At 28.8% G+C, this 14,890-nt stretch overlaps 1 protein-coding gene across 1 annotated transcript in view; it reads left to right on the top strand.

The window, feature by feature from the left end:
- The first annotated feature begins 4,417 nt into the window (after window positions 1-4,417).
- Window positions 4,418-14,890, top strand: part of LOC129960758 (dnaJ homolog subfamily C member 10-like) — a 68,228-nt gene continuing 57,755 nt past the window's right edge. The window contains exons 1-4 of the mRNA XM_056074370.1: window positions 4,418-4,743; window positions 5,303-5,477; window positions 5,693-5,743; window positions 8,432-8,517. Of these exons, the coding sequence (XP_055930345.1) occupies window positions 4,588-4,743; window positions 5,303-5,477; window positions 5,693-5,743; window positions 8,432-8,517 (468 nt within the window). The 5' untranslated portion in view covers window positions 4,418-4,587. The remainder of the gene's footprint in view (window positions 4,744-5,302; window positions 5,478-5,692; window positions 5,744-8,431; window positions 8,518-14,890) is intronic.

The raw sequence follows: 14,890 nt of genomic DNA, 5'->3' as shown, positions 1-14,890 counted from the left end.
ACTTCATTTAAATTAAAAATATTTTAAAGAAAATCAGTTTATTGCAAAGAGAATAAATAAATATTTTTAATGCGAATATTATAATTTTTTCCCTTTTAATTCCGAAATTCATGAAATTTTAATAAACGAAGCATTTTTTTCTTTGACACCCATAATATTGATGATATGTAAACAAAAGTATTGATATATACTTGATGCCAGCTTTTGATTTTCTGTAATACATTAAAAAAATTTACATTTGGATGAATTTCTGTGCATCACCCAAAATGTTTTTAAAATTCCATAAAGATAATGGACCATAAACATAATTCCATAAAGATAAATTCCTTGGAAATTTATCATTAGCAATTTATTTAAAATCTCCCACTTATTTTTAAAAGAGTTTAAAAATAAGCTATAAATCTGTTTTTAAAAAATTGGGCAATCATTCAGAGCAGCGGAATTCTCATGCTAACCAGGCACAGAAAATTTAACTATGCGCATATCGAATCGTTTAAATCATGGAAAAATAGTAATTGTGGTGTTTATATCTATTTAAAGATATCACATATGAAATTTGTTTGGAGCATTGGATATCTGCAGAAATTTGTTAAAAAACAAACAAATATTTTTCTGTAGATACTGGAGTGCGAAAGAAATATTGTTTTCGTACAATGAAACAAGCCACGTATTACTTTCAGCAATAGTCATTATCGTGCGATATGATCGGAAGAGCTCGGACTAGGGATGACGAAAATTTTGTGATCGGTTATTACGTAACCAATATCATAAAGTCACAAATACCAGTGATCAATACTTTTCAAAGAGGGGTGTGATTCAAATCCTTGATACGATCTTACTGGTGATATTTCGATTACAGGTTTTGGATCACGATAGAAAGTAGCAATCGATGCGATATCACTGAAATTTACCGGAGCGGTGACTTCACTCGAAAGTAACAATCGATACGATCTGTCCAATGGAAGCTCTCGAGCAAAACAGAAAAGGAGAAATCTGTGAATGGATTGAAAAGTGAACGGACCGGTTATTGGAATCATCGTATCATTGAATTGCATATCAATGAAATTTATCGGAGCGGTGACTTCCCTGGAAAGTGTGAAGTCGCTGCTCCACTTCATGAGAGTAACCTTGACTTTCCGATATTCGCATTTGATGATGCACTATTCCATACAAATCCATTTTAATTGCTTGTGACTTGACATTGGATATATTCCGTTTACTTCTGGCGCCATCTATTGATGAAATATAGAACTAAAGTAAACAATTTAAAGAAATGATATATATATTTAATTTATATATTTCAAATTTTACAGAAAATGATTTGCTCAAATAAAGAAATTAAATAAATAGTTTTGAAAAAAAATCAAATTTAAGAAGTAAGCTGAAATAGATAAATTAATTAATTAATAAAGAAATTAAATAAATAGTTGTGAAAAAAAATCAAATTTAAGAAGTAAGCTGAAATAGATAAATTAATTCAATCACACGTTACTTAAATTAGTAAATTAAGTATTAATTACAATTAATAAATTTTATATTTAATATTAAGTAATAATTTTTAATTAATAATATAATTGAAATAACATATATTTGGAACAAGTATTTAAAAATAGCAATAGCAAAATTATTTGTTATTCAAAAAATCGTGGATTATGCATCTCTAGCTTGGACTATGAGCTCTTCCGTGACTCTTTGTGAAATAGGAAACTCTCTGCATGTGATCAATAGGTTTTATCGACCTGCCACAACTATTTGTGGGAGGTCTGTTTCAGGAACGTACATCAATGTGTAAGGGACTCTCCCTATTCATGATTGAATTCTTGTTTGAGAGCTTCCATTGGACAGATCGTATCGATTGTTACTTTCTATCGTGATCCAAGACCTGTAATCGAAATATCACCAGTAAGATCATTACAGGGAGTTGAATCACACTCCTTTTTGAAAAGCATTGATCACTGGTATTTGTGACTTTTTAATATTGGTTACGTTTTAATATTGGCTCTTAAAATATTCCTCATCCCTAAAACAGACATTTCAGAAAAAAAAAAAAGTTTATATTTTTTCAAAATTTTTTTTAAAAAACACAAAAATCTATTCATCTATAAAAGGAATATAAAATTAGTTATGCTTAGAATAATCCCTTTATCTAATGATTCTTTCTAATTGTATCGAAGAAATGAATGGTTCTATCTATTGGTAGAATATAGAACTAAAATAAACATTTTAAAGAAATGACATTTATTTTTAATTCAAACTTTTCAAAAATGCTTTACTCCAATAAATAAATTAAATAAATAGTTTTGAAAAAAATCAAACTTAAAAAGTTAGCTGAAATAGATAAATTAATTCAATCACACTTTACTTAAATTAGTAAATTAAGTATTAATTACAATTAATAAATTTTATATTTAATACTAATTAATAATATGATTAAAATAACAAATATTTGGAACAAATATTTAAAAATAACAATAGCAAAATTATTTTTTATTCTAAAAATCGTGCATTATGCATCGCTATTTCAGCGCAATGCATAAATATATTACTTCATCCATCCTTTAAAATGAGATTTAAAACAGTTATTTTAGATAAAGAGTAATTTATATTTTTTGAAAATACTTTTTTAAGAATACAAAAAGCCTATAAAAGGAATATAAAATTAATTATGCTTTGAATAGAAGAAAAAAATGGTTTCTTTTACAATCATTTATGAAATCACATCCATAAAAGTATATATTTTATATGAGAAATATTTACACGATAAAATTTTTTTTTCAAAATATATTCAGCAAAAAAGGATATAAAAACTCCTTTTATTGATACAAAATTGATCATTCTTAGGTTATTGAAACCTTATGATAAAGACTAGACAATTCCTCGTTATCAAAAACAGCAGAAATGAGATAGAATTATCAAAAACTGTAAATACATATTCAAGTAAAATGAATCTCAAGGTTCCTTAGTATTAAAGTACTAAAAAATAATAAATTATTCATAATTTTTTAAAAATTAATACACGATCTATCATTCTTAGGTGAATGTACCAAAAAGACATCGAAGGAATAGTCGCCTTCAATTTTATGTACGATATTAATGTAAAATCTTAAAGTCTGAAATAGGCAAATATGTTGTAAGTGGAAAAGGAATAAAAAGAGTCTTGGATTTCCTTCATCCTAAAACCACAAAGGAACAACTCCCCGTATTGACATTACGCGGACAAATCTTAAGCGGCCTGAGCCGACACTTCTGAAAGGGTATCGGCTGATCCCCGACCCTCCAGGGGGAGGAAAAGGAAATACAAGAAACACAAAACATTCTTCTCTTGTGTCCTCAGGGTATGCATTCTCCCATTCCCTTAAGGGGAATAATGGGAAAAGGAGAAATCTAAGAATAGGCTAACAGTGAACGGGCAGGTTATTCTTGGTTATTGCATCGCATATCACTGAAACTGGACTTATCCACAGGAAAGTGTGAAGTCACCGCTCCGCTTAATGGTATTTGCAACCTGTACTTCCCGATATTTGCATTTCACAATGCACTATCCCATAAAGATCATTTTTAATTGCCTGTGACATGACTTTCTATTGACATTCATTCTGTTCACTCTGCAGGCGCCACCTATTGGCAGAATACGGAACTAAAATGAACATTTTAAAGAAATGATATTTTTTTCAATTCAACTTTTTCAGAAAAAAGCTTTACTCCAATAAATAAATAGTTTTGGAAAAAAATTAAAATTAAGAAGTAAGCTGAAATAGATAAATTAATTCAATTACATGTTACTTAAATTAGTAAATTAACTATTAATTATAATTAATTAATTTTATATTTAATACTAATTAATAATTTTTAATTAATAATATGATTGAAATAACAGATATTTGGAACGAATATTTAAAATAACAATAGCATAATTATTTTTTATTCAAAAAATCGTGGATTATGCATCTCTGGCAGCAAGCAAATTGATTGAAAAACTTTATTTTCTTAATTGCCAAATAAATAAGTTTGTTAAAAATACAAATTCTGTAAATGATAAAATATTAGGATAACGTCATTACTATATGAAGTATAATTTACTAGGTTCCTATATGTTTTATTAAATTTACTTAGTTATGAAAATATTTATAAGCACCGAGCCTTTGCTTTTTTTATTGTATAGAAATGTCAATGCTGGGCAGTCTAGAATCATAGTAGATAAAGATATATTTTACGTAGTCAATAAAGTAGAAAAAAATATCAAAAATAAATTACTAACAAACTAAAAATATGTGGAAGTATGAAATTTAATTAATCATATTTATTAAATGAGAGAGATCATAATAACCACTGTTTAGGGTTCGAAAATACCTAAGTCAACCACTGCTACTCATGATGAACGTCAATGCACCTTCGTTAGTGTGGCGCTGTTTCATTTGTTAAGCTTTATTTATTTTGAAAGTTGCGAAGTTTCACTGCACGAACTGTATGGACAACAAACGCGCCGACAGGGGAATTTCGAAAGTTGTTATTGTGGGTAGTGAAAAGGCCGGTGATTCTTCCAACTGTTTATTTTTTTATATTTGTAACAGTTTCGGCATTTAAAGAATGCAAATTTTTATTCTTTTCCTGCTGTGTATTTTAGCAACTGTGTATTCTACAGATTATTATGAATTACTTGGGATTTCCAAAGATGCCGACAATCGTGAAATCAGGAGAGCTTTTAAAAAACTTGCTTTGAAACTACATCCAGATAAAAATATGGTAGGTTTTTCTTACTGTCATTTTTCTCCTTTTTTTTTTAAAAAAACATTTAATTGTGTTAAAATGTTTTTACTAACTTTCATAGCTGTTATTTAGTACATTTTATTATTTTTAAATCATTATTTGTTACCGAAGCGAATTGTATTTTATATGTGAAGTAATATGGCCAGAATTTATATGCTTTATTAGATGTTTGTCATGTTTTAAGGTTTTATGATCTATTCATTAAGGGTTTATAATTAATTTGAAGAATGTTAATGATTTCTGAAATCTTTTAATGGACTTGTTAATTTAATAACAAATTGTTTGTGTAATGAAACAGTATTTAACTTCAATTTATGGTTTCTATATTATCAACATATGTCTGGTCTTCAATGCACATTTTTCTTTTTAAAATAAATTTTTAATTTATTGGTCAGTCAGTAATGTTTAGGATTGTAAATTCTTTTACTTTGTCATATAATATTTTTTTTAATGTGGATTACTTGTGATTTATGAAAATATGCTTTTATCTGAATGATAAAGTTATTCATCCCAAATAATTTAATAATTTTTCTAGGAAGAAGAAAAGGCCCATGAGCAGTTCATTGCTATTAACAAAGCATATGAAGTTTTGAAAGATGAAGAAACAAGAAAAAAGTATGATTTGTATGGTGAAGAAGGATTGAAAGAAGATTTTGGGAACAGTTGGAGAGGAAATTATCGCAGTTGGAATTACTATTATGAGAGCTTTGGTACGTTCTTAATGTAACATTTTAAAATGCTCTACATGCTTATTTTAAATTTATTTATTGTAAAAAGGAAAGAACCTCAGTTACTTTTTATGATACCCCTTTTTCCCTAATTTTTTCTAGTTTAAACCACAATCATATGCATTTGAATATTTTCTGTATAGTTGCAAATACTGATTTTTAAAATTCAAAGATTTGACATTTGAAATTTTTTTTAGGTATATATGATGATGATCCAGAAATAATAACCCTGAATAAAAATGATTTTGGTGAGTATTCTTTTATTTGTACAAAAGTATAGATGTCCCGAGTGATTTAGAAACAAAATAGTAATGCATTTATGCTACTTCTTAAAGTGAGATATGACAAGGAACTGAAAAAATACTATGATACAGGTGCATTTAAACTAGCTGTATCACTGCATCAAACCCATAATTACGTAGAATTCGAAAATTTCAATGAAGTTGATTATGCATTTGGATATCATTTTTTTAAAAAAATTTAGTGCTGTTATAAGGACATTTTAATGTTTTTTTTTACTTTCTTATATATAAAATAGGTAAAGAGAAAGTACTGTAATCGCAAAGAAATTTGAGCTCAAGATTTTGACAATTCTCCACTTTTTGACTTTCTTAAAAAAAAACAAAAAAAAAACCATATTTTTGGAATTGGATATGTTTGTAAGCATGATAACTCAAAAATGGTTTGAACTAGACATGTAAAGACTATGCATCAAATTCTAAATATTTATTAAATTATGAACAAGATCAATTCATAGGAAGTTTGTTAGTGCGAATATAGATGGACACGACAACTAAAAAACATATATAGTTGACTTATTTTTTGCACTTAAAGTGTATATCTATGTGAAATTTGGAACCCAATCTGTCAAGAGATTAATTAAATTTAGTTTATGAATCTGTAAATTTGCATATATGTGAATGTAATAATTCAAAAGTGCAATGACTTGGATCAATGAAATTTAGTGTGTGCTCTTTGTACTAAAATTATAGTTTGGAAATTTTTGTTTCATTTGGGCAATAAAAGACACTCAACATGTATATTCAGACTTCTTCACTGCAAAACACTCTTAAGAAAATAAAAAAATCTTAGCATTCATAGGATTCATCACCTTGCTCGAGGACAATTTTTATGTAGTAAAAGAGTATAACATCTTTATTTGGGAGCACATGAAAAAAATTTGAGGAAACATCTTCCACTGGTTTTTGTCATGGTAAAAGTACTGAGAAAGTACTTTCTTCCTCTTTTTTTTTTAATTTAAGAAAACAAAACATCTAGCATTGAAAATGCTTTTATATTTTTAATGCCAATTAAAAATTTCAAAGTGTTACTAAATTTTTTCTAGTTATTTACATTTTAGACTAAAAACTATATATTTCTTTACGTTGGGAATTTCAATTAAAAATATATTTAGATATTCCTCTTTTTTTAAACTATTGTAAGAAAATCTATAATTTCCTTTGACTGCTTGTGATGTTACTATTTTTATTTTCCATCCTTGACAGTCATTCTACCAATCACATATCAGATGATTAAATAGGACAGGTATGTAATATGATCTGCCAAGCAGTTAGAACACAAACTTTGTGGTTATAATAGAAGTGACTACTGAGAGAACTTAGGATTTCAATATTCCTTATATTGAAATAATGATTTTCTGTCAATTATTATTCTTATCTAAAAACTAAGGTAAAAATTTTGTTTGCACCACATCTATACTGTCTGTAAGGATATATGCTAATACATTTAACATATTAACATTTAATAATATGTGAAGTTTATAGCATTTGGTTAAAAAAAAAAAGTTATCAGTGTTGTAAAAGTGTTGCTGTTACTTACAGAAGCTTAAAACAAGGTGAGCAATAATTTTTACAATGTTTTGTTGTTGAACATGTACTATAACAAAATTAATTTTTTGAAAACATTTTATTTTTGCAACTTGGATAGAACTTTGTAATAAAGGTTGTTGAAGATATACAATAATTAAATAACAAATGTTGTATTGAAATGGTAATCAAATTGACTAATCAGAAAGAAATTTAATTATTGTTAGGTTTTCAAGAGATGCATATTTATGAAAAGTGCGGACAATTAAAGATTTGACTAATATCTGATATTATGTGTATAACACAGAGGATAAGCTCCATGAAGGAGTACATTATTTTAAATGTCTTTTTTGCCATTTTTCTAGAAATGTAAGTAGACAGTAGAAGTAATTATAGAAAATATCTTAGATATCATAACAGTAGGGATATATACATCTTCCATTAAAGCCTGAATTAAAAAAGAGAACAAAATTTACCAACATATTTATTTGATAGTATTGTGATATATTTATGAGTTAATGAAATGAGAAGGGATTCTTCCTTGATACACAATTTCAATTTGAAATTCAGGATAATATCAATAATGTAAAATATTTAATATAAATGTACTGAAAGTAAGAGTAGAAGTGAAGGTGGTATTGAGGTGGAAAAATTTTACATTATATATGAATACTGTATTTTAAACTAAGCCAATATATATAATTGTTCTCATTCCCCCTTTAAACACAGTTTGCATGTTTTGAAACCTTGTGGAACTGTAAAGAAAAGTTAACAATTAAAAAAAAAGTGGTTTAAAAGTGTTGGATAAGACTTTTCACAACTTTCGTTGAACATTTCTTATATTTTAACTTTGTTGATATAAAAAAATATTCAGGCAGTAAATTTGAACAGATTTTTATTTGAAAATTTTGCTATATTAGCAAAACATATAAAAAAGACTGAACAAGACATTGAAAACAAAAAATGGCTGTTTTAGATGTAATATTAATAAAGAGAAAATCAGCTATAGTACAGTTTAGCATTAAAGCTGCATTTTCGTAAAATATTAAAAAAAATTTTTTAACATACTTGAACACATGCGTAATTTAAAATTAAATATTTCTTTTTCAGGTCAAACTGTTCTTGAGTCAAGTGATTTATGGTTTGTTAACTTTTACTCTCCTCAATGTTCTCATTGCCATGATCTGGCTCCTGTTGTAAGTATAATGTTTTCTGAATTGTGCGTATAGTTAGAAAAGGCAAAATACTCAAAGTATTTTTTAAATTGAACAATGCTAATATTATAGTTTTATTTCTTTTTTTAATATTAATATTATATATATATTCCAATAGAGAAAAAGCTCAGATAGCTGCAGTAAGCTAATTGAAATTTATAGAGAGTGCGAATGGTTTAAATAAGATTTCCTTATTATTCTAGAAATCTGAAGTTTTTTTATTCAAGTGTTTCCTTCTATTCTTTGGTGTTACATTGCATGTCCATCATCTGCTGTTTATATTGCTGATACTGAATGATAATAATTACACTCCTTTATTTAAGGATCGGGTTATTTTTCAAATTTTAGATTTATATTATTTAAGTTAATATTATCTAAGTTCTCACAAACTTGCATACATTCTAACTTTACTAAACTTGTGAAGTTGCTTCTAGTAAAATTATGCCTGTGTAAAGTCCAAGAAAAATAAATATGAAAATTTATCGATATTGTAATTAAAAGATTGAATTGAATAATTTGTGAGTGTCTGGAGATGAATGTTATGCAATGCACATATACTAAAGAACTATAGACAAATGTGATTACAAAATATTCCTGGTCATCTTGTTGGGCATATCAGAAAAAGTGATGATTATAAAATCTACCTTCTCAAAAGAAAATCGTGAAATCTGGAGTTATAGATTTCAAAGCCGTGCATCTACGTTCCAGTCTTATTATAGTGAAGGTAAAGGAAGCATTAATCGAGAAATGTGAAAAAATTGATAAAACGTCAGAAGCATTAAAACAAAAACAAAAAAAAAAAAAACTGAGAATTGTTAGAAAGTCTGAAAGAAATCAGTTTGTTAGAATGGATGAAATCTGGTAAATATTTTATTTCAAATATTGCTGCACTAGAAAAATCTGAAAGCCTTTCCATATACTTGGAAAATTTCTCAGGAAGTGCAGACTGATTTGTTGAATAGAAAAGAATTGACAGCACCTAAATACTTTATTGAATACTGTGTAACAGAGCAGTTTAAACCAGAATATTATTATCAAGCTTTAAAGTTCGAAATTGCATAGAAATGAATGCAGAGCTGAAATCCTTGTTGGAGAATGGCACCTGGTATTTAACAAACCTGCCAGAAGGAACATGAGCAATTGTCAGCAAATTGGTCTACAAAGTAAAGTATCAAGTTAATGGAATGATTGATTGATTCAGAGCTAGACTGGTGGTGAAATGTTTCTCCCAAATAAAAGGCATAGATTATTCTGAGACTTTCAGCCCAGTGGTTTGGTTTGAAACTATTTCTGCTCTAATAAATTTTACTGCAAATGAAAATTAGACCTAACTCAGTTTGACTAAAATTGCCTATCTATGTTATATAGGACTTAAGAGAAAGAAATCAATTGGTACAACCTGAAGCTTCCTATGATAATTCAGGTTGGGTGTGTCGACTCATCTAAAGTCTATATGGATTAAAACAGTCTCCCAGGTGTTGGAACAAATACATTAAAGAATTTGTAAAGATATCGCTTAAAGGAGAATGATGCTAATAATCCATGTTTGTTTTGTGGTAAGGACAAACAACAGAAGTTGCTATTAGTATTACTTGATGATGGCAATGGACTTGGTGTCACAAACATAAAAAATATGTTTTTTAAAGAATTGCATTATGAATTCAAAATTATGTATAAAGAGGCTGAATATTACCTTGGCAAAGCGGTTAAAAGGTGGCAATATTGAAATCACTCAGCAAAATTGTGTTGATAAAGTTTTAAGATTCAACATGAAGATTATCAACCCTGCAACTCCACTCATGGAAGGATGATGGATATTCGGGTGAAGATAATGTGAGGATTAATTCTGAAAAGATCCCTTAATGACTGGCTGTTGGCAGCTTGATGTATTGGTGGTTAGAATAATAATAATAATAAAACCCACAAAATGTTTTCAAGAATCTTTATTAATAAAGTGTAGGGTCAGCTTTGGCTTGTAATACAGCTTGGATTCACTTGGGAAGTGAACCCTACAAGTGCTAAATAGTGTTTAGAGGAATATTGTACCATTCTTCATGGAAATATTGTGAACGTTATGAGAGATGCAGTTGGAGGATGTCTATTCTGGATTGAGTGCTCTAAAATAGACCACGATGGTTCGATTATATTGAGGTCAGAGAACTGTGCAAGCCATTGTAAATGTTTCACTTCATCCTCGTGTTTATCAAATCGTGATTGGACAAGTCCTGCTGTATGAGTAGGAGCTTTATCATCCTGGAAAATTCCATCTCTGATAGGAAACAAAGTTTGCAACATGGGATTCATCTGGTCAGTTAAAACTTTTCTGTACTTCCCCCATTGATTCTTCTTTTCAGGGTTATAACACGGCCAGTAGAAAATCATCACATGGCTGTCTATACCATGACAGATACACCTCTATGTCCGGCAGTAGGGATGAGGCAATTACTATCATATATTTGTGCAAATGTCCTCCAAAATTGTACACATTCTGTTGTGGGTAAAACTGTTAAAGATGAACTATCTGTCTCTATAACTGTTTTCCGTTTATGCAATTGACCAGGTTTTGTGGTTCTGACATCACTGTAGATGACAGTGGGCAAATACATCTGTGACAAAAGGCTTGGGAATTGCTTCTCTGCCATAAATGTTTTGTTTATGAAGGTGCCTCCTAACTGTAATTATTGATTCTGGAGAATCCAGATACTGATTGAATTTTGCAGTCACTTTGGCTGCTGTTGTTTCCTTTTTAGGCATTATAATCTTCTCCAATACCTGTTGGTCTCTTTCACTCAGCTTCTCCTTCCATCCACTAATTTGCTTTGCCGAGCTTGTTTTGTTGTGCTATGGGTACTCTGTAATGACTTTAGACAGCATACTAACTCTAAAAACACCTAAAAGCTGGAATGTATTGGTCACAGTTGCTCCAGCTAGTTCGGCTCCTACAATTTAACCTCTATGAAAGTCTGAGAGGTCTGAAATTTTATGCTTTTAACAAAAATACAAGATGTATGCAACTTCACTAAAGCTACCTCATACTACCATAATATATATTTTTTATAATCATAGCTAACAGGTTTTTAAAAATATAATTTAATAGTTACGAAGTGCATTCTTATTAAGGAACGTTTCCATTATTTTGATAATCACCTGTACATGGCAATTGCAGCTTGTCCATTTATTGCTTTTGTTGTGTTATATTGTTCACAATTCCTGGATAAAGCTAGCTACAACACTGGATTATGGTAAACTTAATACATAAATATGTCTAAGGAGCACTTAGAATTAGTGTTCAAGTCTGATTTTTATCTGGTTTCATCCTGGTGTTTTGGAGTTGTACAGTGATACAGATTATGTTAGCGATGCAGCAGCTAAAAAATCAACTAATAAATTTTAGTATTACATTTAAATACAGTAGAGGATCTACTGCTAAGGCATGTCATTGACAGTAGTGTGTATTGCAGAGCTATACTAAAGCAGAATATGTGACTGCTAGTGAGGGAACTAAAGAACTATTTGGTTAAAACTTCACATGGATGACACCTTAACGTTAACACATATTCCTATTCTACATTGATGAGGTTGATAATGCGAATGCAGTTTGTTTAGTCAAAAGACCTAAATACCATAAAAAAAAAACTAAGTACATTGACATGTAATATCATTTTGTAAGAGAAAATATTCGATTATTGAAATTGGGGTTCACGGAGAAAGGAAATATCAACTTGCAGATATTCTAATAAAAGTATTATCTAAGCTTTTTAAAATTTTATCCTTGGTATGTGTACCATCTCCTAGTTAATAAACATTATTTAACAAACTAATGCCATTAAATTTAGGGGAAGGGTTTATGTACTGAATTTAACTGTTATAACTTATTTAAATAGTACTTTTTGTGTGGTGTGTATTTTTTTTCCCTCGTTTTAAATGCTGCAAAAACTTATTTTTAACTAGCCATCTTTGGCGACCAGCCGGTTCGCCAATCTTAATTCTCTTTAAAATTTTAACAATGAAACATTTTATGTAATTCTTACTTTAATAGCTTCTTTATTAAAATATTTTAAAACTCAAATTTTCATAGTCATATAATTCACTCATAATATTATAAAGGCATTCAGTCATAACGTAATGTGTATCTCTAATTTTCTGTTAGCTCCCGTGGAATTTATGCTTTAAATTAAAGTGGAAATGATTAAACTGCAATTTACAAAATAATATATTTTACTGAAACAACACATTTTTTATAATATGATTACTGAAAACAGAGTCACTGAGCATTTAAACCTTATGGGCACTAAAGAATATCTTTCTTAATTTATGTAATATCTCAAGAATTTGTCAACAAATTTTTCTCAGATTCATTATGAGCAGATCGATTAATTAACAATGTTTAATTTTAAATGCATTAAACACTAAGAAAATAAGCAGAATCGTTTAAAATAATCGGCCGAAAACAGGTTAAAAAAACTATGTACTTAAAATTATAAACATATACAAAAAATATATACCTAACATAAATACAATTTAATTACAAAGCATACAACTAACCTAAAAATAATTTAAATCAATTACGCATCCGTTGAAGATAGTTGTCAACAATCCGAATACAATGCGCATGCGTGAATTTTCAACGCCAGTTATGGTAACGCAAATGCGTGAATTTTTCTACGCCAGTTGGGGTAACGCTATGCAGATTAGAAATTTTTAATTTCCTTTATTCTGTTTTAGTTTCCTTTATTCTGTTTAGTACTTCAGAATGAATCTGAAAGATCGATTACATAACAATGTTCAATTTTAAATGCATCAAACATTAAGAAAATAAACAGAATCGCTTGAAATAATCGGCCGAAAAAGGCTAAGCCTAGCCCCATGAGCGTGGGAAAAAAAAAAAAAGAATCCTTACTGATTTAGCGGTGGGGAAAATGAAAAGATTTTTTGGCGGGAAAGTTGGTTCTTAATTAATAATTAAAATTCTAATTAAAAATTTAAAAAAAAGGGACCCCAGGTGCACATTCTTGACCTCCAAGATATACATGTACCAAATTTGGTAGCTGTAAGTCAAACGGTCTGGCCAGTAGAGCGCCAACACACACTCATTGAGCTTTATATAAGTATAGATTAGCTATCCTCTCTGCATATCTATATTTAGCTTTTCTTGTGTTTAAATCTCATAATTGTTGATAACCTTAACCTGTCTTACAAGGGGAGGGTACCGGGTTGAAATCTGAGATCGGGATGAGATTTAGTATAATGATAGTATATATTCAGAATGTTCATTCATGAAAATATTAAAACGCAATGGCCAGTCAATTTCGAGAAAATGGCCCTCAAACTTTTGGTAAAGCTTATATACTGATAACTTGACTCCAGTTCCGATGATCCCGATGGCATGGTTGTCCAGGTAACCGTCTCGTATACGGAAGGTCAAGGTTCGAACCTGGCTAGGAATGTTTTTCTTTTTTAATAACTTTTATTCAATTGAAAATTTACAAATACTCTTTATTAATATGTTTTTAATTTTTTCATCCAAAATAAACATTTATTATCCAAATACATAATAATAAAATTAATGCATTTAAAAAAATTATTTAAATTTAATTAACTATCTACAGATAGTTTAAATTAATATGCTACTTATTTTTATGCAAGGAAAAATGTTTATTCTTTTAATACTTAAATTATAATTTAATGTTTAAAAGAAAAATAATTAAAAATGTAACATTAAAGACTTCAGATAATTTAACTTGCTTGCATCATTTTCAAACAATTAATTTTCAAATTCATGGATTTTAATAATAATAAATTATCAATTCTAACTCAACGAAGCTGTATTTATAACAAAAATTGGAAGGATCAGCTGATATTTGTTAAATATGTAAGCAAAGTTCCCCAACTGCAGTAATGAAAAGAAATAGTAGAGAGCAAGTGCTAATTTATTGAATGCGTAGGCAGATGGTTCAAAACGTATTAAGCATATACAAAATTATTATTTAATCGAATATGATCAAGAAATAAATTCTTCTGAAGATAGTGTAAAAATTCAATCAATTGTACACCACCAATTGTCATCACGAATTTTTAATAAGATGATAAGGTATGCATGGGTACGCTGCCCAATTTTCTGATGAAAGAGATATTTTTAAATGCAAATGAAGTTGTTTTCCCATAGATCTTTTAGAGAAACCTTGCTCTTGTGGACAATCATCATTTATCAGCTGTGCAAGATGTCGAAATATATTTTGTTTCCAATGTTTTTACTATAGTTACCATTCTGGTTCTTGTATATAATCGAAAGTAAATGTATATAAAATATTTTTTTAGAAATATTGAATAATTTTTTTTACGATATGAGTATTTG

This window comes from Argiope bruennichi, chromosome X2, assembly GCF_947563725.1.
Source record: "Argiope bruennichi chromosome X2, qqArgBrue1.1, whole genome shotgun sequence".
NCBI lineage: Eukaryota > Metazoa > Arthropoda > Arachnida > Araneae > Araneidae > Argiope > Argiope bruennichi.
This window is presented reverse-complemented; position numbering and strand designations above follow the sequence as displayed.